General features: G+C 42.1%; 1 protein-coding gene across 1 annotated transcript; it reads right to left on the bottom strand.

Moving 5' to 3' along the window:
* Positions 1-723: 723 nt before the first annotated feature.
* PDIA3 (protein disulfide isomerase family A member 3) lies at positions 724-18,038 on the bottom strand. Its single transcript, XM_088472890.1, has 13 exons — positions 17,758-18,038; positions 14,922-15,000; positions 14,344-14,461; positions 13,107-13,214; positions 12,870-12,999; positions 12,637-12,756; positions 7,245-7,370; positions 5,179-5,361; positions 4,830-4,938; positions 3,452-3,580; positions 3,217-3,296; positions 1,643-1,700; positions 724-1,165 (listed from the first exon to the last, which is right to left on the bottom strand). Exons 1-13 carry the CDS (start codon positions 17,901-17,903, stop codon positions 1,055-1,057), a joined length of 1,497 nt encoding a protein of 498 aa, XP_088329016.1. The 5' UTR covers positions 17,904-18,038; the 3' UTR covers positions 724-1,054.
* Positions 18,039-25,486: the final 7,448 nt, after the last annotated feature.

Below are 25,486 nucleotides of genomic sequence, written 5' to 3'. Positions count from 1 at the left end.
GGTTGACCACAGGTGATTATATGCCTCAGTCAATTTGATTTAATCACCTGTGGTCAGCCATGGATATCCCTAAAAGATGAACTGTTGCGGAACCTTTGTATTAGGCTAAAGTTTAGAGGTGTTTGTATTAGGGAGATATCCAATATAACAGGAGCCAGTGCTTTTTGGAAGCCTTAAGGTTGGTACACTGTTCAGATTTTGGAGCAAATGCCAATCGCATCAAATGCCCTTGAGTGGGGATTGCCCATACACAGTATAAAGTGGTAATGAAGGGCGGAACGATTACTGTTCTGTTCTTCATTAGCATACCACAGGTCACTAGTGTCATCGCTAGGTTTGATGTGCAGCACATAAAACCTGGCAACGGCAATAACACAATCACTCGTACACCAAGCCACATAGGAGCTTTGACGTTACGAAATGGCAAATTAGCCCAACACTCCAGTGTGCTCCCCCAGCTTTGGTTTAGCAGACCAGATTCCATCCAATTTCACTGGTATACTAGTACACAGGACAATTACTACACTGTATAGCTTAAAAAGATTACACATATCATTAGCCTTAAATTTACATATGAAAGTTAATATTTGGTAGAACCATTCAGTAATATACCAAGTCCTTCAATCTGAATTTCTAGCCTCTATCCTTTTCACGTTAGAACTATAGTACTTGCTGTGGTACAAATGACTTAACCAAAGAGCAACAGTAGCAGCCGGACACATGTAAGGGTAGGGGGTGTTTATTGTCGAATTGGTTTCAAATGTACAAAAAAAGTAAAACAAAAATAGTAATTTACAGCCCCCCTCCCTTTCCCTCCCAACCAAGATGGAAAAGTGGTGCCCCCCCCTGAACAAGCCTCAGATATTCACAGGTCCTTGGATGTTTCCAACAGTGCATCTAAGAAATCTCTAATCAACTGCCAATCCCCCTCCAGTAAAGGGAAGAAAAACAAATAAAAGGAATAGCTTCAGTGTCCAGCAAACTTGTGTTCCCAGTAAAGTCAGGATGACAACCCCACCATGCAGGAACAACCACGGTCACAAGATAATCTCATTTACAATTCTTCTTTCTTCTTCTTTTTGGGTTTTTCATCTTCTTTAACAATTGGAGGATTTGTAGCCTCTTTCTTCAAGTAGCTGAGGAAGTCATTGACCTCTCTGCCACCCTGGGACAAACGAAATACAGAAGTCAGGTTTTGAAAACTGTAGTACATTCTGGCCAGGTGTGAGTTTATTATAAGTCTACTGTATTACTGAGGGCCTAGCTTGTCCCATATGTGGCTATGATATTGCCAAATGTTACATTTCCCGAGACACTGCCAATAAACCTCTACTGCCATTGAACATATACAAAGAAATTAGGAGTTTAAGCCTATGTAAAATACATTGATACTGGCATCCAGTAGTTTCAAGAAAGAATCCACAGATAGACATTTTTAATGTGTTAGGCACTACACCCTCATACAGCTGTAATTGTATGTGCTGTCAACACCCACACTACAATTCTCACAAGCCATGGCACAACGAGAAAATCATTCACTAGCTACACCCCAGTGATCACACTGCACTAGGTTTAACCATTCCTTTAAAACCGTAACCTACATCCAAGAAGTTTGGTAAACGACAGATTCTGAATTACTCACCTCATATCTCTTTGGACTTTGCTTGTTTCCAGCTGGAGAAAAGTAGATGGTTGGAAATCTGGAACAAAGAAGTGTTAATAGATCATCCACTGCTATACCAATAAGCAGCAATGTAATAGATCAGTGGTTCTCAAACTCGGTCCTCAGGACCCCACACAGGTAACATCTTCCAGGTCACCCAGCAGGTGCACAGGAAAAGTCATTACTCAAACATTTTAAAATATTCACAGGTGGAGCTAATTATTTAACTTGTGATTCTGTGAGTAGACCTGGAAAACATGCACTGTTTGAGGTCCTGAGGAAAGCATTTGAGAACCTGTGTAATAGATAAACAAAAAAATTATAATAATGACTACTGCCCGGCATACACTACACAATTATCAAGGCAATCTGCCAGATATCAGCAGATTTCCAATAATTGCACTGTGTGCGCGGCCAACTGAGTGTAAAATATCGATCTGTCAGGCATGCCAGATTATCCAGCACGCTCGCCCGATGCAATATTTTTGTATGTTAAATGTCGGCCGCATCAGGCAGTGTATGCCCAATACACAGATCTCAGTGTATGCCCGCAATAACTGCAGGGTGACAGGTTGCCAGATGAATAATGCCTGTCAGACCAATAGACCTTTTATCTGGCAGCCTGTCACCCTGCAGATATTGTGGGCATACATTGAGATATTAGTCTGCAATACAGCCCATGTGACCTTCTGCAGCATTCAGGGTTAAACAGGTTTAATAAAATCAATTTGCGGCTTTTTTTTTTTTTTTTTTTAATAAAAAGGGCTTATCGTGCCAATACTCATCACACCACTATTACCCCCGGTTTTTGCAGGTGCAAATTTTCCATAGCATTTTAGCAAACTTTTCACCACCTCCTGAGCAAGTGAAAAGCCTTATTTTAAGTTAAAAATGTCAGGACTGGTCAGAATCGCTAGGACACCCTCCTTAATGATCAATTAGGCAAAACTTTTTAATTAGCTTAATTTGGCCAATAATGACATGTCATTTTGGGGTGAAAGTGCAGAAAAATGGGTCAATTGAGATAGGGGGATAGGTATATGGGTGTGCTCTATGAATGGGACAGATTTTTACGATTGCTGGTGGGTTGTAAGAGGCGTATTTTGCGGGTTGTTTAAATGACAAATATATACTTTAGGCATTTTATGCACCCCCCCCCTTCCAAATTTAAATAGGACACTTACTTTCTATTTACCTGTTTTAGATTAACTGTGTCAAATAGCCATTTTATGCATTTAAGAACCCCATAAACTTATTAGGGCCGCTAATACTCTACTATACGGTTATCCTATAACACTGCCTTTTTGGGGTACTGCCAGGTCTCCCATTTTTCACCTCCACTTATTGCGGGTAAAGGCAGCAAGCATCGCAATAAGTGGAATTATTGCACGACAAGCGCGAAAACTGCGTGAGACAAGTTTTCACTTTATCGCCGCTAAGTGACTCTTCCCTCCCCCCCTCTTATACTCAGACAGTAACAGGGGAAAGTTATTTACTTTGGTCACAGAATGTAAAGACAAACCCCACAAGCTGTAAGGTAATGTGTTACTTACCCTCTGACTTCATAGGGGGAAGGTACATCATTGGCTGTGGCATCCATCTTGGCAATTACAATGTTTCCATCATTAGCCAGCTAATTAAAGAAAAAAAAAAAACACAAAGAAAGGTCAGCATGAACACTGCTTGTGTCATATGAAGGTGTGTGGGTCTCTTTACATAGGACTGCACTGATCAGATAACTGCAGCCCACAACCATTATTTAGTAACAGTCACACAGTTGGGTCATACCTTCTCTCCAAGCTCTTTGTATTTAGGCTCCAAGTTTTTACAGTGTCCACACCAAGGAGCATAGAACTCAATTAGAACATCTTTGCTGTCATCATTTACGAGATCGTCAAAGTTTTCAGCTACAACAACCTAATGAGAAATAAGAGCATACAGAGGTATCCGATACTGCAACACGTTTGTAGGCCTGTACATATCTACAAAGTCTGTTCCCTATTGGTAACCACCGGGTCTCTAAACATGGCTGAAGCAACATTAGTTATTAGCACTGTGTGAGCCGATCTCACAGCGTTAGTGAGCTTAGTTCTTACACCATTGGAGTCTCAGGGTAGGGGGTCAGCGGGAGTGTAAGCACATGAGCTAGATGGTCTTCACAGAAATCGTGTTATTCACCCAAGAATCATAACCACAAAAGTATTAAAAGAGGAAAAACTTACTCTATAGAAGGGGGCACACTAAGTATGGTTATATTCCAATATAGTTTTGATTCTCCCCCCCACCCCCCCTCCTCCTCTCGGTTTCTCCACATCACTTCTTCCTATAGGTGTACACCCACCTTTATTCACACCTGTGTTTTTATACCCCCATTTATACTCCTTTTCCCACTATAGAGACTGAATATGAATGCAGCTATAACAGTGCTACTATGAAGCTACAGTGGTGTCCTCACATCTTTGCAGCAGCCCCCTCGTTGGTCCTGTGTGACACTAGCACCAAGCAGTTGTCATGTCATTCTCGCCAAAAATACATTTTAGTCACAATGGGACTAGGACACAAACCCGTGCGGATTAGTTTGATGTGTGACTGTCGTACACAGATGCACAAGTGAGTCTCTGAATCAGCATATGAATTGCTATGATGCAGCGGCTGAGGCTTTTCCACGCCACGTTCGGTATATAGACTCAGCCACATGCACATATAAAAAAGTGTCACATGTCAACTTAAGTAGCACACGCTCCTGGTGCGTCCTAGTCACATTTTATTGTGACTAATCAGCATTATCGGAGTAAGACACCCAACACTAGCAGAGCAGGGCGAAATTAATTGAACACTGCGCTTTATCTGAAACGCCAAAATGAAGAAACACTTGGAGGGTATTCAATTTGCTGTGATTGCCACAAGGTGGAGGTATCATCAATGCAACTACCAACAGTGTAGATTTCACACAATAGGTGCACACAGGAAAACCAGCTGCACATCACAGGTAATCGAATATCCTCCACAGGATCTAGAAACTGGCCACTACAGCCTTAGGTAGAAGGTAAAACTGCAAGGAGGTGCTGGAGCAAGAGTAGGTCACCTTCAAGATACATATTATTGCAACTATTCAAAGATCACAAGTTTATATAAACACTTCCTGTGCTGGACACATTGCTCTTACCTTGACTGGGCCATCATTGTCTTGTGGAACAGGTTCAGACTTCAGGTACCTCTTTACATTACCAGCAAAGTATTCTTGAAGGAAGCGCTCCAATGCTTTTCCATCACGACTGATGGGACAGAAATACAATACTGGAATTTAAGGCACTTGTTGCAGTTGTAATACTAACAATAAGACCATCTGAGCCCTAACACTACCCATCATATGTATATATGCAATTATGATAATACCCTTAAAGACACTTAAATAATTTAAGTTTAAAAGACATGTGCACCTTACACACATGAAGAGAAAGTAGGGGCCGAAATCACAGGGAGGAATAAAATAGGAGTAGAAACTTTATACTTACGAGAACTCTTCTTGCATGACATATTTCTCTCCCTTGGCAGTTTTAATCCCAACAACAGGAATGTCACCAGCACTGGAATCCAAACCAAGCTCTGTCACTTCATGGGCAAAGGCTTTGCGGTTTGCAACAGCATAATTCAGCTTTTGTCCAGCATCCACGAACTTCTTTGCAACCATCATTACTCTGAAAGCAGAATTAAAGGTAGACTTCATAAGCTCACAGCTGAAATCTTCAATGACCAATGGCAAGCTCTCTGCTCACATACACCTATGTCTTCAGAGCTGTTACCTGGGATTTGGGCAGGTAACAGACCAGAGAGAAAAAAAAAAAAGATCCGGCAACACTAGCTCTGGCCAGAGACTGATCCAGACTGGCCATGATTACATACCTTCCATCTACACCCTAGCAGTGCAGTCCCAAGCGCATACATCACAGATGTGCCTACCTGCACATTATGTTGCCTCCCATATAGGGAGTAGTACTCCAAGGACCATTGTGAAGATATTCTCCATGTCAGGTAAAATGCTCTGGCTACAGGGTATGTCTAATTGGCACTTAAGGGACATGGAGAGAGAGGGGCGCAATCAGTCTGGAAAATGGTTGGATCACATCAGTCAAGGGTGGGCAATAAGCAGCCCCCCAGCTGTTGTAGCACTACACATCCCAGCATGCTCTGCCAGCTTCCCTATTTGGCCAGGCTAAAACTGTTACAAGGCATGCTGCGATGTGGAGGGCAGCATATTGCCCACCCCTGACATAGGTGGTCAATTATACCACAAGTCTCAATGTCAGAGTTCTGTCTGCCCACACCATTTAACCATTACCATCTGTACACCAAAGTATCAAATCCATCTTTAAAGAATGATGACTAACCAGCTAGAGATGCCTGCTCTATCTGAAGAGTTCAAACAAAGCTTTACTAAAGACAGTCTCATTTATTTTTCCATTCAACCTCTAGATTTATAGCAGGATATTTATTTTTTGAAGGGACAGAGGCATGGGTGTGTGATGCTTGGTTACTATCAAGAATCTCCTTAGACTTCAGTGAGGTATTGCCAACTGGTTCAATGAAAAAAAAAAAAAATGAAGTGCCAGGTACAAGTCGTTTAGGCATGGTGTACCAAGATCTGTTCCCCCAAAGAGATTCAACAATTGTACATTATTCATGGGTAGGCTTGCCATAAAATTCCTTTAATCCGGAAGTATAAATTATACAGGTTCTGTGGCTGATTAAAACCAGATGATATCCAGGCTTGAATTTAGCCAGCCATAGAACCTGCATAATTAGTCTCCTGGATTAAAAGGATATTATGGCAAGCCTTTCATGGGTCATAAAGCCCTCTGTAGCTTTACTTCAAGGTACAAACAGCTGAACAGTGTCACAGATGTTATAGCTTAGACGCAGATCATCCACTGCTGGTGTGAAGATTGGAAGTAGCATTTTAAAAACTCAATCACATGCGATTGAGTGACCAGTATCACTTGTCCCAATAGTTAGTCACTCGTCTATCAGAAGATTAGAGCTTTCCATACTAGCAACAAACCATGCTGCTCCCAGTGAGAAGACAATGGTTCCCTTTACCTGGCAATTCAATGGTTAAAATGGGCAAATCATTTGCTCATAGATAATTACCTTCACTAGGGTTCCCACACTAGCACAGATTTATCAATCTGACCTGACTAACATTTGTAATCTACTCAACATGTGCCTATTCCCTGTATGTAAATAGTAGCGTGTTCCAAAAACACAATCTCAATCCTTATCAGGGAACAAGAAAAAACAAAACAAAAAAAAAGGCTTACTACTTTATTTACTGCCCGTAATACACCATTATTGGGAGGAGGGGAGAGCTTAACCACAACTGTAACCCAGTCATGCAGCACTTTACAAATCAGGATCTATGGAGTCCCAGGATATGGAGGAAACAAGTACTTAAAGATTGAAGTTTAAAACCCATTAGATGCCAGAACAATTGTAAGCAGCGCCTGCTTACACTCACAATAAATAGCTGAGCATGTGGGAGACTTGTGCCCTACACATTACAGATATGGAAAATGCAGTTTACCTATTTCTCCAATAGTTTGAGCCCTTGGGATTCTTCTCATAATCCACATCATAATAGGCTACAAGCAAATCCTTTCCTTGTATCAATTCTCTGTTGTCTTCTGTCATGTGAGGGCAGAGTCCAAATCTACATGGGGGAAAAAAAAAAGTTATAGAAAAATATTATAAAACAAGGTCAAATATATTCAGTTTAGGGTAGCAATGACACAATATTACACATAATTGGGAACATTCCTTACTAGAGAGATCAAGATTGTAAACGCCCCCCAGAAGGTATATAATGCAGCTCTTCTGCCTGTCTTTCAGTGACTTCCTAAGCTGTCTGAAACACTAGTGGGAAACACAGGACGCCATGCAGTTCTTAGAAGTTAAGGAATGTCAATGTCAGAGCCGTTACTAGACTTTTTGGTGCCCTGTGCCAGAAAGAGCATTGGCACCCCCTCATTTTTCAAAGGGACATAATGCACCCAAAAAAGGGCCATGGATTCATGGCGAAGGGCCAGGGAAGACATAAGAGGCCAGGAGATGCTGGGGATGAAAGAGGAGGCTACAAGTGAGATTGATAATAAACAGGCCCAAACAGCGCCCCCTGACCTGTGCGATGGCACCGGCCACACTACCCTAGCTACAGCCCTGGTCAATGTCATTTTAGTCAGCTACTTCAGTACTCCATGGAAGCCCTTACAAAAGGGATGTACCCATGAAATAAAACAAAAAAGGACAAATAAAAGAAACATAACCCACATAAACAAATGCTTTATGTGGCTGGATGGAGAACAAACTCTTCAAAACAGTCAAAGATATCCAAATGTTAAGCATTAGAGAAAGTATGGCTAAACTACCTTCTACAAGGCAGCAGAATGGACAAGAGTCCCATCAGAGAGCTGAGCTGCCTTTGCCAATCTCCAGCAGACAGGGCTTTTCATATTTCTGGTACATTATGACCACATTTCAAATTAAGGATATTTGGAATGGTAGCTTTCACTAGATTTATTTTAGCTTGACATCATGCATACAAGATTATTTTGGTTAGAGACTCAACTGTGCAATTTACACACAATTTCCATACCATTTAGTTTAGTTAATGAACACATGGATTAAAGAACTGAGACCAAAGCAACTGGTGTGGTCAAGGAAGTAAATTCTATGGTTTCTCCTGAATCTCCCAAGTTACTGGGAACCAGAAGTGTTGTGCTCAAAATGGAAGAATTGCTATCATTATTTTATTTCTATCCCTCTTATCAGGCAAGGGGAGAGGAAAACAGGCTAGTTAATACCTCCGGGTGTAGTTTAAATCCTGGCTGTCTGTATGCCGGCGTTATAATCATGACACCAGTCAGAAACCCGGCATCCAAACATTAAGTAGTGGTGTTAGGAGGAGGGTTAGGATACTTAACAGGAGTCTGCATCCTAACCTTGTTGGGATGCCAGAATTTTTTTGGGTACCTTGATGCTCAGACATGAACCCCTTAATGTTAGGGACGCCAGTATAGAGGAGCCTTGACAATGGCCTGGCGCTTATTCATACATTTGCAAATGTATGTAACTAATACCTCTGAATCTCTATCATGTAGGATTTAAGTATTTTTTGTTGACATTGCTGCAGTGAGCTGGAGAGCATATTCAATTAAACCCTGCAGCTAATTGCCAAACCTATTCAATTAGCAGGGTTTACTCACTTGCAAATCTCCGCAGTCAGACTTTACCTTGCAGCTCATGGAGGTGCAAGGTAAAATCTGTAAAAACCACCAAATCAGGCTCACGCGCAGGGAAAAGCCCAATGTTTATGCAAAATCAGTGTTTCCGCACGTGAGTCCTGATTTTTTTTGGCGCAGGACACAAAAAAAAAAAAAAAAAAAAAAAGTTACTTTATTGAATAGCTTTTCCCTGCACTGCAGGGGTTTTGGCTGGCAATTCGTCGCAGGGTAAACCCCAGCAGCTAATTGAACATCCCCCCCAATAGGATGGTGTGTTGCCGGGACCAATGAGAGTTACTCTGGTTTTAGAGTAGAGGGAAAAACTTGACCTACCAAGTTTAGACATGAAAAGGAAGTACACCATTTAGACACCATCTGGGGGATGTTTTACATATATACATGACACAAATAAGTAGACTGTACAGTATGATTTTATACCAAATTAACAGCTACACAAACCTAAGCAGAATGGCATGCTACTACACCCTTAGTTTCCAAACAAATCTACATATTTGTGCACATAAATCACAGGGCTGAGTAGCATATAGTGTAACAGGACTGCAAGCTGTAGCATTACCAACAATTTCCAGGGCCCCAATAATGTCAGAGGCTGGGCATATCTTTCGATATTTCAGGTAAGCAGCCTTATAACAATCTTGCATTGATTTAAGCAGCAAGAACATTCAAGCAATGCAGGAATCAGTTTGTCAAACTATTCTTGACACTTTTTTTTTTTTAGACTATATATATTATAAAATGCCCAAATCAGAAAAAGCAGTGATTAACAGTATGCAGGGAGGTGCTAGAGGCAATTCTGCTAGCATATTTAACATGGAGCCTGACACTTAACAACTCCGTCATTTATAAATGTAACCGCACAGACTAGTGATACACAAACTGGGCTTTCCAGAAAGTAGGCTGTTGAGACATTCATAGATTTTAAGTTTAGTAAATTAACTTTATAGGTAATTCAGCACATGAGCACAAGTGTGACAAACAGGCACTTATTTTCGTCAGATACATATCAGACACCACTTTTAGATAATCTGAAACTTTACTAGTAGAATCATATTTTGCATGAATTATAAAGGGAAAGATTAGTTTTAAGTTTAACCACTAAATGTAACTGAAGCTATTGTACAAGGGCTGATTGAAAGTAATGAGACTGATTTTTTATTCAGAATCAGACGACTCCACAGGATCTGAACACTTTTCAAAGTAGCATCCTTCACATTCAATACATTTTTTGCAGCGTTTCAATGCGACGTGCACTAGACTGATTTGTGACATCACCGTTCGTGTTGCAGCTGTGGAATATTTCACTTCATCTGTTGAAAACTTCTGCACAGTTTAAGGGTTTGGAATGCCTAGAAACCATAGGGCACCAAGTCTGGGCTATATGGAGGGTGTTCCAGCGCTGTCCCATTAATATCAGTCAGTGCTGCCAATGAAATAGCAGCAACATGTGGTCAGGCATGGTCTTGGAGCAAAAAACACTTTCTTCAGCAAATGTGATCCTTTTTTTCCTCATGGCTCCATGCAAATGGGTCTTTAGGACATTAGCATAGAAGTCACCATTAGTGGTCTATCCAAGGGGAACCCAGTGCTGTAGGATCATACCGTGCACCTCAAAGAACAGCAGAAGCATGAATCTACACACCAAAGGAATCACATGGAATTTTTCATCATAGGAAAATTCATACGTTTTCATACACTGGACTGTTTGGATTCCGATCACAATCTGTCAGCAAATCGGGTATCCTCTGACATTGTGTTCTTACAAGATTCAACTCGTCGTCACTTCTGCTCTTCTGTGAGATTTCTGGGTACCCACCTGGCACACAAGCTATGCATTTTCAACCCCTTTGTCACAATATGCTGAAAGCATTAGAATGAGATGCTAAGTGAAGCCGTCCGCTTGCGCAAAGTTAACCTGTCATTTTGCAACATCTCCGCAGCTTTGGCAATATTGACATCTAACCACAGTGGATGGTCCTCCAGAACGCGCTTAGGCAGTCGTTCCCGCTAGGCTGTTTCAGTGGGGCGCCACACCCGGTCCTATTTCTGAAGGGCAGAAAGCACCCTGCCCTCCATTTACGCTTTTTCCAAGTTTGACACAAAATTCAGCCACACATCTGATGTAATCTCTGACAGATCATCCTCATCCGCCATGATGAAACTTATGAAGACCTTCCACTCGCTGTGACCAAACAGACTAAGGCAGTCCAACCACAGGTTCAGACACATCAATGTATGAGCTTCACAATAACCATCATAGTGTTGCCTACTTACGGGACAGAAAAACAGGTAGTCTCATTACTATTCAGGCCTTGTATATTGAAGGTATGTTACATTTGTGCGGCCTTGCCTAAAGTACCCCGATATATCATAAGTGCAAACCAGGATAATTTAGTAGTAGAATTATCAAGTTATAATATTGTTAGTCTTCTACAGCCAATAGCTTATTGCTTTGCTTTTTGTTCTAAAAGAGAAAAAGACAACCTAGATTTTAAGCCACAACAGGGATTTAAAGTTAAGGGCCATATTCGATTTGAGGCGAAAAGACCAAGGTCGGACTTTTAGCCATCATTGCCATTTTTTTAGGGATAAAGTATTGGGCGCGTGTCCGCTTATCCCCGTATTCAATTAGGATCCGGCGGAAAGGTAAGCTTCGTAAAGTCCTGTCAGTTTAGGGGAAATCAGCCTGTCACCCCCCAAAAGATGGTCTGACATGGGGGATCACTACGGGTACCCCTGATTAGGCCTGCTGAAGGTATTCAGGGTTTGTAAATAGCTGCGCCTGTGAAGAGTAGCATTAATCCTTTTTTTTTTTTTAAACTATGCCCATCAAATTTGGGGTACAGGAAAATGGGTGCAAGCATATTTAAGCCCCTTAAGTGATTTTTTTTTTTTTTTTTTTTAATTCTTCAAAAATCCACCTGCATTCTAGAAAACACCTGCCGCATAATTGGGAACCCCTCTGAAATCAATTTTGCTAGTTTATACGTTTGTCACCAAATATTTTTTTTTTAAACTATGCCCATCAAATTTGGGGTACAGGAAAATGGGTGCAAGCATATTTAAGCCCCTTAAGTGATTTTTTTTTTTTTTTTTTTTAATTCTTCAAAAATCCACCTGCATTCTAGAAAACACCTGCCGCATAATTGGGAACCCCTCTGAAATCAATTTTGCTAGTTTATACGTTTGTCACCAAATATTTTTTTTGCACCCAAAATTAAAGTACTTTTTTGGGGTATCCTGAGGAACCTTTACCTTTTTTTTTTTTTTACAGATTACATTAATGGGACATTCCAAAGGCTGCAGGCCATTTATTATTCTGCACCCCAATTCTGCACTTTTTTCGCCACCTAAACAGTGTAGCCCCGTTTTTTAACAAAGACCTTTTGCACCTGCGAGAAGTCTTTGTAATTGAATATGGGGATAAGTGAAACAGGCAAAAATGACGTCATCCATTTTCGCAGGCTAATTGAATATGGCCCCAAGTCTTTTGCTCATCAGGATTGATAAATATTAGCAGAATCAGTTGGACTGTTTCCAGGATCACAACCCAAATCATTGCACAGCAGCCAGTGTACATTCTCTTTTACAGGATGGACAGGCACTGAATAAAGATCAGCAGCACTGCACCTTTATAGCATATCAGAAATATATACATATGCTTGAAGCATTACTCACAAGTTATCCTGGATAAAGGTCTTAATTTTGTGAGAAGTGATTTTTTCATCAGCAGGGAATGTAACAGAGCTATCCTCAAATTTGCTTGCCAGACGAAGTGGACGGAACACGACAACACCCCTAAAACAAAAACCACAGAACACTTTAATTCTCGGTCCCACACTTCCACCATGATTGACTACATTCTAAGTTCATGCTACCACGTCTAGCAGTGAAGGACACCATATACTTACTCCCCATTGGAATCGTATTTGTTCACCAGCTCAGATTCATCTGTGTGAGCAAACCGGTACTTCTCCCTCAAGGTGTTGGCGGCCTTCAGATACTCAGAATGAGTTGTGCCGTACAGATCACGGAAGAAACCTGTACACAGAGAACATGGACTGATTCGCAAGTATGTCTTTCAATCGAAACTCTATAAAATGAAGTGCTAGTAGAAAACAAGAGCTCATAATGAAAATTTCACTCACCAACAACAGATGCATCGGTATCAGCTATGAATTTCTCAAATTCCCCCACAGATCGGAGATCCACAGATGCAGGTCCAGCCTGTTTCTTAATAGTACTGACAATTCCATCTAAGGGAAGGACCAGACATTTTAAGTACTCCACTGATTATTCACCAAAGCGTTAAAGAGTTCATCCAATTATCTAGATAACATTTTGTCAATGTTTTCCTTCCTTGCAAGGCTATTGGCTCGATATAATGTTGCTTTGCAGTAACATACAGTGCCCTAGAGTGTTTAACACTAAACAGAAAAGCCAAGTTACCCAAATATCTGCAAATAAGTTTAATTCCATCAAATCTCAGCCAAACTAGCGTGCTGGCTATGCAGACACGTGTATAGCAGCCTAGAGTCTACAGTGAGGCTGGCATAAAAGACTGCAGTAAAATGGGATATATCAGGCCAGTTTATACACAATACAGCATTGCATTGTCAGAATCCATACCATGTGATGTCCAATACAGCATGTCCTAACTGGTGAAACGCCACAATACCAGCCTGTATTGGCAATTCCAGCTATGGTGACAAAGGTCATACCCACTTCCTAAATGGATTATTAGCATTTATAAAACCACCACATTGTATTCGGCAATAAAACAAGCCAGAAAACTATGGTGCTTTACCATCAGAGAAACAGAAAACAGCAAATGTGAATAAGCCTATACCCATCATGGGGCACAAAAGAATATGAACTAAAACATAAGGAACATAGCACTGGGACAACTGCCCAACACGGTTCCATAGAGTTCAGGCTTATGGGACAATTTTGGGACTGGTTGTATTTTACATTCATGCTTCATATACAAAGTATAATTTGAGGCTAATGGTGCGTACACACGGTACGATCAGTCAGCGATAACGATATAGCTGACTAATCAACCTGTACCTCCCCGGAGTGCTGGATGATTGATATCGCTCATCCAGCACACCACCAACGACCCGCGAGCAACGATCGCAGGTCCCTATAGTAACCTGGTCGTTATCAGCTAGGTTGGCCGGCATGCATGGGCGATGGACAATATCTTTATCTTCCATACGTGCCCGCACATCGCAGGTCGTTCGTGGGTTGGAGGCACCGAAAAAATGCACGGAATTAACGATATCATTGATAGTGTTAATATTGTGCATTTTTATCGTACAGTGTGTACGCACCTTAAGAGTTTGCTTTCTACACAGACTTTGAATTATCTGGTGTTCTTACCAGCACTCCTGGGCCCGTCATAAGCTCCAGAATCTTCACCGTTCCTGAAGATTTTAAGGGTAGGGTACCCGCTAACACCAAATTTGTTGCAGGTCTTGGAATTTGCTGTACAATCAACCTGATGGCAATAATGTCTTGTTAACATATTTAAAGTCAGAACACAAGATGGTTAACTGCCCGGAAAAATAAATAAATAAAAAAAATAGGATTTAGGAGTCTATTTACTAAACAGTGTTTCCAGCCAATCAGCTCCTAACTACCATCTCACAGGCCGTGTTTGAAAAATGACAATTGGGAGCTGATTGGCTGGCACCTTATCACTTTTCACTCTCTCCTAACATTGCTTAGTAAATAGACCCCTAAATGTTCAAATGCATGAAGACAAGCATCACAACGATGTTTGCAGGTTGTATTTTCTTCTACATATTTGCATTCTGCAGTATGAGTGAATAACCTAACCCCTATTACACCAACTACTTAATAAAACTTTGTTTGGAGGTCATACTTTGGCAACCCAAGTTCCAAACCAAGCATGACCGTAGTGTTAATGGACTGGAAGAGACAGCCACAGGTCATACCTTAGCCAACGGGGCTGTTCCCTTCAGTTTTGTGGCTGCTTCTTCATACTCTGGTGCAAGCTTCTTACAGTGGCCACACCTGCATTACAGAATGTCAAAGAAAAGCAATTAGTACCACCACAGAAAGCTGGCACTCCTCTGATGGCATACAAAGGGAGCAGAAATGAACAATCCCTAAAAATACAACCTAGAGCTAAAGAATAGAAATGAAAAGCTTTAATACTAATGTACCAATCAATGCAACCTTCGTATTCAACTAATTTATTAGACAGACATGTTTGTTTTGTTCAAGACCACATTGTGAAAACAAGGAAATTAAAATATATTCAGTCTTTTTGCAACAACCAGTTTCTCTTTAAGGACACAAAATGAAAGCGTGGAAGGAGGAAATCCTTAATACAAGAGGGGAAGAGTATATAGGTAACCAGAGCCAATGGAATGAGAACACCAAGTTCCTAACAGCAAATGAGAAGCAGACACCACAGCAAGAACACACCCATGACACCCAGAGCACAGCAGAGCTGGGGAAGACGGGAAGGGTAGTTCAGTACATGCTGCACAGGAGAGGAGGGCCCAGGAGAACTACAAGCCCCTACAATAAGAAGCATTGTGGCACTGACAAAGCATCTTTAGACAAATGTGAAACATACCAATAAAAACCATTTATAAACAGGTAAAGAGTATGATTAGCAGTGAGCCTCACCATTCGGTTATAGAAATGAAAGGAGTTTCAGCAAGACTGCAATTTAGTATACATGAAACAAGTCCAGGGAGTCATTAAGGTAAAGATGTTCAGTATAGGTTTCATCATGTTACCATAGACATGAAAGTTTAGTTATCAGTCAGTAACCCAATCATGAGACAAAACGAATGCAGGTTTAAATAAAACACTGATTAAAAAACAAACACCTAAACTATACTTCCACCTGTAATGATACAACCTAAATATGGCAATCACCCTACAGTAGAGCCCTGCCATTTGTAGTAGCCAAAGAGATTCCAGCTACTTATTTTATATTTGCAAGTCTGCTACAGTAGGAGAGTAGCATCTGACAAGGTAAGAATCAGTGGTGCCAGGAAAAGGCAGATAACATAAACTAGTGATATGGGGTGAGGTTGAGTGTCCATAAAAACACTTCTCCAACCTGGCAAGCCACACCTCCAAGTGGATTAATACAAACCAAAATACATAGGCAGCACTACAGAGTAACTTGCAGATATTGCTACACCAAATGCAGTTCTCTGTGTGCACAAGGAGAATCACTATATTCAAACTGCACTAGCACTGAGCAAGGGAGGCAAAGTCTGACCAGGACAGTGGTGTCATATCTACTGCCATGCATCAGAACTGACACTTTGAACTATACCCCATACGAAGTCATACTTGGAGGGGTCAATAACTACATGTACCACAGGTATACATAATGCAGCTACATACATACACACACACATCACAGGTATACATAATGCAGCTACATACATACATACACACACACATCACAGGTATACATAATGCAGCTACATACATACACACACATCACAGGTATACATAATGCAGCTACATACATACACACACACACACACACACACACATCACAGGTATACATAATGCAGCTACATACATACACACACACACACACACATCACAGGTAAACATAATGCAGCTACATACATACACACACACACACACACACATCACAGGTATACATAATGCAGCTACATACATACACACACACACACATCACAGGTATACATAATGCAGCTACATACATACACACACACACACATCACAGGTATACATAATGCAGCTACATACATACACACACACATCACAGGTATACATAATGCAGCTACATACATACACACACACACACACACATCACAGGTATACATAATGCAGCTACATACATACACACACACACACACACACACACAATCACAGGTATACATAATGCAGCTACATACATACACACACACACACATCACAGGTATACATAATGCAGCTACATACATACACACACACATCACAGGTATACATAATGCAGCTACATACATACACACACACACACACACACACACACACATCACAGGTATACATAATGCAGCTACATACATACACACACACACACACACACACACACACACACATCACAGGTATACATAATGCAGCTACATACATACACACACATCACAGGTATACATAATGCAGCTACATACATACACACACACACACATCACAGGTATACATAATGCAGCTACATACATACACACACACACACACACATCACAGGTATACATAATGCAGCTACATACATACACACACACACACACACACATCACAGGTATACATAATGCAGCTACATACATACACACACACATCACAGGTATACATAATGCAGCTACATACATACACACACACATCACAGGTATACATAATGCAGCTACATACACACACACACACACACACACACACACCCCACAGGTATACATAATGCAGCTACATACACACACACACATCACAGGTATACATAATGCAGCTATATACAAACACATATTTTCTATGTATCACAGGTGCAGATAGCTGCAGCAGAACCTTATAGTTGCTAAATATGACAGCAGTATCCTATAGGTGTAGAACAGACACAAGAGGACACCATGAGATGCGGCGCTATAGTAGGCAGCACCATGCACACCCAGCTGCAATGACTACACATCAGCCTCCCACGCTGGCCGGGCCCCGGCTAAATGCACTGGAGGTCACTCTCTGCGCTGCACCCGGGGTCAGGGAGCGCTCTCCTATGGAGCCGGCAGTCACGGAGCACCGAGCGCTACTCACCAGGGAGCGAAGAACTCGACGAGCATGAGCTGGTGCTGCGGTACGACGTTGTCAAAGTCATCGTCCGTGAGGTCCAGGACATCGGAAGCCCAGGCGGCGGCGGATAAGGCCAGGAGGAGGAGGCCGCACACGGGTACTCGCGTCATGTCAGTGCCGGGGGAAGAGCAGCTCCGAGCTCTCAGTAGCAGCGCGGCGGATCCGAGACTAGGAGAGAAGGGGAAGCCGGGGAGAGCCAGAGCGCCAGGCAACTGCCGGAAGTAGCCGAGGTCGGGCCGAGCCGGAGTGTGGCAGCCGTTTATTGGCTGTTGTCAGGTGACGTCACCAGGCGAGGGCGGGGACTAGGAGTAAGGATGCTGCTGGGCGGGGCCGCGCCAAGCCGATGGGAACTCACGTGGTTTCAGGGTGGTTGTTCCCTGTGTTGACTGCTGCTGTTCTGTTCTCTGATAATTCTATTTGCACTCTGCACTGGGGCACACTCACTGTGACTATGGTGCTATGTAAGGGGTAATAATGCAGGGAACACACTGCTTCCTCCTCTTAGCTTTATTATCCTGCTGCAGTTAGAGGACATGTTGTGGTGCCCATATAAACAAAAGATAAAATTGATAATGATGATACAGGTTGAGTCTCCCATATCCAAAATGCTTGGGACCAGGGGTATTTTGGATAACGGAATATTCCGTAATTTGGAATAATTGCATACCATAATGAAATATCTTGGGAATGCGACCCCAATATACACACAGAATGTATTTATGTGTTATATACACCTTATACACACAGCCTGCAGGTAATTGTATACTATATTTTCAATAATTTTGTGGCTCAAGCAAAGTTCGTGTACATACATGAAATTCATTTATGTTTCATATACACCTTATACACACAGCCTGCAGGTAATTTTATACTATATTTGTAATAATTTGTGCCTTAGACAAAGTTTGTGTACATTGATCCATCAAAAATCAATGGTTTCATTATCTCAGTCATGCCAAAATTATTCCGTATTTCGGAATATTTGGATATGGGAGACTCAACCTGTAATAGGCTGCATTTGCCTCCCAACTCCAAGGGCCAAATGTAACAAGAGCAAAGCCGGTAAAATTGCCAATTTGCTCTGAGGGTAAAACATTTTTTTAAAATCTGTCTGTGTGTCCTGGGCCAAATCTAGTAGCATTTCTGCAATGAACAGCATGGGCCAAATGTAATAGGGTGAGAGTTTAGAAAATGTGAGAGTTTAGCAGCAAAACTCTCACACTAATACATTGATCGAGTTGTATTTTCAAAACAGGAAACACCTGGATGAGAGCTTAATCTTGAGAGTTTTTTGAGTCTGAATAACATGAAAGTTTGCATATTCTGTGACTTTATTACATGGGCTGAGTTTAAAAATGTATCTGTTTTCTCTCACATTTTCTAAACTCCCACTCTATTACATTTGGCCCCAAGTGTTTATTCATCATGGGGCTCCTTTAGAGTTGACCACATTTGCACCAAACGCGCAAGTGTAAGGTGCACTGTATTCACTAGTATATTGGCAGCTGCACATATTATACCATCCAACCATGTTATTCAAAATAAATATGTGAATACCTCCTAATGAAGATATTTTATTTAGAAATTATATACATTTTTAAGACATGCACATAACTTCAGTGCTTATAGCCTGAATTCCATATGGAAATTATGTCCATAAGACAAATGCAGTCCTCTTTTTTTTTTTTTTCTTAAACAAAAACTGGTCCCAGCAAGGCCTTTCAGCCATAAACTGTATGGATATACTGGCTTATTATAGCAAAGTACCTCATTGGGGTTATCCTCAACAAAGGGCCTGGTTCAGAGTAGTACGCAAACCCAATGGCTGCGAGGTGCAATCAAAGTAACCTCAGGTTTAAGGTCCCTATACATCAGGCGGCCATTTCCCAATGCGACTGGAACCGCCGATCCGCCAGTCAGAAATGCAGATCGGCAGCTATCAATGATCGGCGATCCGTCTTGGAATCAGTGAAATTCTTCATTCTAAAAGTCCCCGATTTACAGATGCAAATCAGGGAAATCCAACTTGTTGGATTTCACCGATGCCCCAACCCTAACATCTAGGGATCAGGGAATTGCCCCAATCCATCACAGATGTATGCGGGCATTTACTCAGATTGCTGATGGTTTCGCAGAAGATCAGATGCAGTGTTTTAGGATGCAGCACTCGGATCTGTGATGCGGTCAGGAGGCGTCTAGTTACGTCAGACGCCTCCTGTGCATTAGCATATTAGTTGTACGGTATTGCACAGCCGCTTCCCTACGGCCGTGCAATACCATGCAAGTCTGAATCTTACACCTAGCCCAGAGGTTCCCAAACGCAGTCCTCAAGGCTCCCCAACAGTTCAGGTATTAGAGATGTCCATAGTTGAGCACAGGTGGCTTAATTAGTACCTCAGTCAATTTGATTTAACCACCTGTGCTCAACCATGGATATCTCTAAAACCTGAACTGTTGGGGAGCCTTGAGGACCGCGTTTGGGAACCTCTGCCCTAGCCAATAAAGAGAGGCTATCCCACACTGACCAACGGAATAGTAGCTGAGAGGCCACATGTCCTGTCATTTGCATCACACTTCCTCAAGAAGAGACCATTTGTCATTGTTATGTTTTTGTGTTTTTTTTTCATTGATTAAAGGCAGGAAGAAAGAAGATGATCCTTAATTGGTAAAAGAGATGGTCTCTGTTTTTATTTTAATAGATTTTTTCACAATATTTTTTTACTGGTGTACTACAGGTACTAGCGCCTCCTGGAAACCAGGACATATTGGCGCTTGCAGGTCTATAAGCAGAATAATTAGGAAGGTAGGCAGAGGGCAAGCTCTTGACTTGTCACTTGTCAGATGGAATGGAAAACAAGGTAAGCCACTTCATACACAAATAATCAATGTAAGAAACATGGGGCACTGGATTAAGGAAAAGTTGATAAATTGGTTACTTTCTGGTGACCTGTCACTATCTTTTATAGAAGTGTGGGTCACGTATTTTGGACGAGCATGAACACAACACATATGCGCATGTGTGATGAATGCTGGTCACTTCCATTGTATGTGTGCAGAAACAGTGTGCAAAGCCATCGCTCATGTGCAGTTGTCCAAAATATTGCATCACTGTCAGCTTAGCAACAGCACCATTTTGCAAAATGGTCACAACCCAAAGATGCAACCTAGAAGTGCATAATGTGATGCCCACATAACAGAAGAGACACATGGAAGTGACAGGCAGCAGGTCAGGAGCCGAATCAAACACCAGCCAGGGTTTGTGTCATCAAGCATCCTGACAGCTGGGATCTTTGTAAACCACTTCACCATGAAATCTTTAACATAATGAAGCATTCAATAGCAAAGCCACATCAATCTAAAAGACATTGGCAGCTTTGCACAGCATAACAAATCTTAGTTTCCCCAACTAATTAACAACTGAACCCTGGCACGTTGGCAGCACGTGTATAAGGTCCCTCCAACATGTAGTGCCTGGCGCACTATTGTTCCAGATATTAATTTACTTTTGGAGTTACTGTACATGTGCTGAATTAGGTGAGGGTTTTGTGAGCAAAACATTTTGTAGCAGGTAATTCATGATGCAGGATCTGTTGTGCAGAAAAGCTGTTAAATGGCAGATGGTTTATAGTGTAAGTTGCAAATGTTTATAACAAGGACTTCTGCATCTTTCCTATTAATACATTGGAGGCAGTTTTATTTAGTCCTTTACTGGCTGACAGCAGTGTGCTGTGGAATTTTGTATGTTTCTTTTCTAGATAATCCATCCCTTTCAAGCATTTGTTGTTACATATTGATTGAGCCACTTCATGCTTTGTGCATGATTGTCAGAGAGCTATGTATGAGATCAGTAGCTGACAGGGAGTGCTGGCACTTTTACAGTAGTTGTTTTCAAAGGCTTCCGGGTCTATAATAGGCATTCTGTAGAGTGCTGGAATAGTCTTATGACAATCCACAAAAATAGAAAGTTATGTTACTAACAATGATTGCTGCTATATACTTGTTTTCAACTAATGTTCCTGTTTATACATCTCACATTTAGAAAAGAAGAAATTCTACACTAGGCATTCCATGATTGTATAATTTTAGTATCTCTCAGGATACAAGGAACAGAACCACCCACGTTGATAAAGCTCATCATTACAGCTCCCAGCCAGATGAGGCTGAGATTACAATGCAAATATTATTCAATATGATAAAATGTACTTTTCACAAGACAACCAAGAACCTTGTCTGTGACTGCACTAAACATGCACCTCCTGCAATGTATATGTGATTTGCACAAACACACCTGTTTTTATGGGATGCAATCGGAAAACCGGCTGCCTTAATACCGACAGCCGGGTTCCCGACTGTCATATCCCGGCGAGGGTGAAATGCAGAGCGTCTAGACGCCTGACATTTTCCTGACGCCGGGAGACAGGCGCCCAGCATCCCGATCGAAGGGATGCCGGGCGCCACGAGCGGACAGCCGCGAGGGTTAGGTTTAGGGCACCCAGGGGGGTCTTAGGGTTAGGCACCCCCCCGGGAGGGTTAGGCTAGGGGGAGGGTAGGTTAGGGTTAGGCACCCCCAGGGGGTACTTAGGGTTAGGCAGCGGGGAAAGGGGGGGTTAGGCACTTAGAGGGGGGATTAGGGTTAGACACTTGGGGGGGAGGTTAAGGTTAGGCAGCGGGGAAAGGGGTGGTTAGGCACTTAGAGGGGGGATTAGGGTTAGACACTTGGGGGGGAGGTTAGGGTTAGGCACCCCTAAGGAGGGTTAGGGGGTTAGGTTAGGTTAGTTTATACTTACCTTAGGGCCGATCGGGATTTCCAGCGCTGTCAGGCTTCCGCTGCCGGGAACTCTGCTTCTGTCGGCCTGCCGTTGCCGGGTATCGAACCGGTATTTCATACCGATTCCCCTTTATGGGGAAGGTCTTAGTTTGTGTCAGTGAAAGCATCTGCAGTGCTAATTATGCATTTTCTCATAGCAGTAGCTGGTGCGGATCAGATTTGTTCCTTGTCGATTGCTTGGCAGGTACAAGATTCCGTTTTGTTGGGTAAGATTATTTAATTGAGATTCATAGGCACAGAAACCTTGCATTCCCTATTTGAGTGGGTGTGGGGAGGGGAGTTTGCAGAGCATTTTTCTCACCATTATCAGACTTCAATTTCCCACATCTCCACATTTCCATAAACTTTGTAGACAGCTCCTTTCAGGTACAATGTCTAAACGGCATTAGGAACATTTTGAACAACGTGACCCATATTATATATGACATGTTATATTAGATTGATGACAATTGGAGTCTCTGGAAAGCCCCAAGCTTCTCCAGACACAGGGAGTGTGGAATGGATGATGTGCGCTCTGTGATGCCATCCGAGGGGCTGACACCAAAATACTGTAGCAGAGCAGCTATGCTATTTGGTGTCACCCCCTGGGATGGTGTCACTTGGTGTGGCCTGCACCCTTATAGTGACGGCACTGATATTAAATCTGATGTGTGCACTAGAGTCTTCTCAGCACAGTGTGAGTGGGAGCAGCAATGACTTCAGACAAACATTTATGGTCATTTTTGATCAGTCCTAAACACCTACCTTCTAACATTTAGTAAAGTCAAATCAGGACATATTAAGCCTTTATCTGTCCAAGCCCTGCACATCTTTTGGGTGACAGGTAAGTATGAAATAACCCTCAATGTGAATTTTAGACCATGGGTTTGTTTTATGTTTTCTAATATTGTGTATTTGTTGTTGTTATCCATGAGATAATCATTGTTAAGCTTGGCACACACCTGGCTGACTTGTCCATCGACCCACGGATCTGCCTACCGAGAGGCTGATTGGTAAGCCAATACAAACTTACCAATCTGCGGCTCAATATATCTGGCCTGACATCAAAACTGGGTGGGTATTTAAATTTGCCCACCCAGTTGAGATGTCAGTTTCAGCTGTTCCTGCAGCAAGTGTACAGGTCGGTGGGTCGCTCGTACACACAGCCAGATATATCAACAATATATCTGCATCGGCTGTGCTGCAGGGCCAATGCGATATGTCTGTGAACGACATTGTACACATGGACAGATGCACTATGTGATAAGTTGTTCGTCGGGAGATTGAAAGACATGTGTGTACCACCAGCATTACTCTTTTTGGGTCATGGTACCATTGATATTTATTTAAATGTATATAAACACATACATAATAGTTTTTTTTTTTTTTTACTAATTGGTGATTGAATGACATTAGTACATACTGGTATATGTATTGCCCCATTATAAATAGAACATTGTTGCCCCCATTAGTATTGTCCTCATAATAAATATATAAAATAATACTGTCCTTAATATAATCATACATTAATGTTAGAATAACATTGTCCACTCAATATAACCATATTAATTGGGCTCTCCTAATATATTCATAAAATAATTGTGCCCCAATAATATAATTAGGGCTCCATTTAAGAATGAACCATAACCCCTTTAGTACTCACTAAAAGAGGATATGGAACCTGTTTTGCATTTATCAAACAGTGGTAAGCCTAGCTATTGTGCTGGCAATGGAGAAACAGCATAAGTCTTTTACATTTCAGCAATGACTTACAGGCAGGTGCGTAACTAAGAATTTGAAGGCCCCATAGCAAAAGTTTGTAAAGGCCCCTAAGTTCCACCCTATGGTGTAAAATATATATAACACATGTAACTTTGACAAGAAGGATGGGCCCATGTGTACAGGCTTTGCTGAGTCCCCACTGGGTTGAAGTGCAATGGACATTCACAGATGTCCATTTCACATGCACATTAACCAGCACCCATCACCGGCAGTGGTAGGCCACTGCAGCACCTTGTCAGTCAGGTACGTTTTTTTTGTTAAATACTTCCAGTATATTTGTTAGTATTACTGTGATAATAAACAAAATATGCCACCTGGTATTAAGTACTGTTCTTAAATTTAGCCCTTATTCAGAGCCGGCCCTAGGCATAGGCATAATAAGCTAATGCCTAGGGGCGACTGGAATGTCCAGGGGCATCCAATGGCTCTGCTGCTGCCCCGTGCCTGCCGCTGCTCACCCACCTGCCGCTGCGTCCCTGGCGCTGACGCAATCGGAGCTCAGCTCCGGTCGGCAGCTCAGCGCCTGGCCAGGTCAGCTGCGGGTACCAGCCAGGACCTGACCATGCTGTCCATATACAGTTAGGGGTGGGCACTGGACAGCTGAGACGAGTCAGCTGTCAGCCCATGCACCCGACCGGCCAGAGAAGAAAGTGGAGTAACATGGGATTTGTAGGGTTTTTTTTACTGCTCAGACTTAGCAGTAAGAGAGAAACTACAAATCCCATGAGTCATTGCGCCCTTTTCAAAGATGTCCGCCGCCGGAGCAGCCCAGCATGTAAATTGCGAACAGGGGGAATAAAGTAAGAAGTGAAGAGAGAGGACCCTCTGCCACCAGGTAGGACCACCCTGTGGCTGATCCTAGGGGGGGGTAAGGGGAGAGGTTACACTGCCAGGGGGTAAAAAAAACCACACACACACACACACACACACACACACACCTACCTACCTCTCTCTCTCTACCATATCCAGTTTGACAAACTGGATATGTGAGCAATAAAAACCTGTAGCTGTTTATATTTATTCTGGTGAGTGCCCCTCTTTTTCAAATTGCCTGTGTTTATCTGGACCTGGATTGGTGCAGGGGGCACCAGTCAAAATTTTGCC

The sequence above is a fragment of the Taudactylus pleione genome, unplaced genomic scaffold (assembly GCF_031769625.1).
Source record: "Taudactylus pleione unplaced genomic scaffold, aTauple2 ptg000129l, whole genome shotgun sequence".
Classification (NCBI taxonomy): domain Eukaryota; kingdom Metazoa; phylum Chordata; class Amphibia; order Anura; family Myobatrachidae; genus Taudactylus; species Taudactylus pleione.
This window is presented reverse-complemented; position numbering and strand designations above follow the sequence as displayed.

What these genes read in the sequence shown, in the direction of transcription:
- PDIA3 (XM_088472890.1), bottom strand. Translation starts at nt 17,903, where the DNA reads ATGACGCGAGTACCCGTGTGCGGCCTCCTCCTCCTGGCCTTATCCGCC. An exon ending in ACCTTTATCCAGGATAACTT is followed by an intron (nt 7,371 to 12,636) that starts GTGAGTAATGCT and finishes TCCCCCATGTAG; the next exon opens with ATTTGGACTCTGCCCTCACA. An exon ending in TCCCCCTATGAAGTCAGAGG is followed by an intron (nt 1,701 to 3,216) that starts GTAAGTAACACA and finishes TCTTTGTTCCAG; the next exon opens with ATTTCCAACCATCTACTTTT.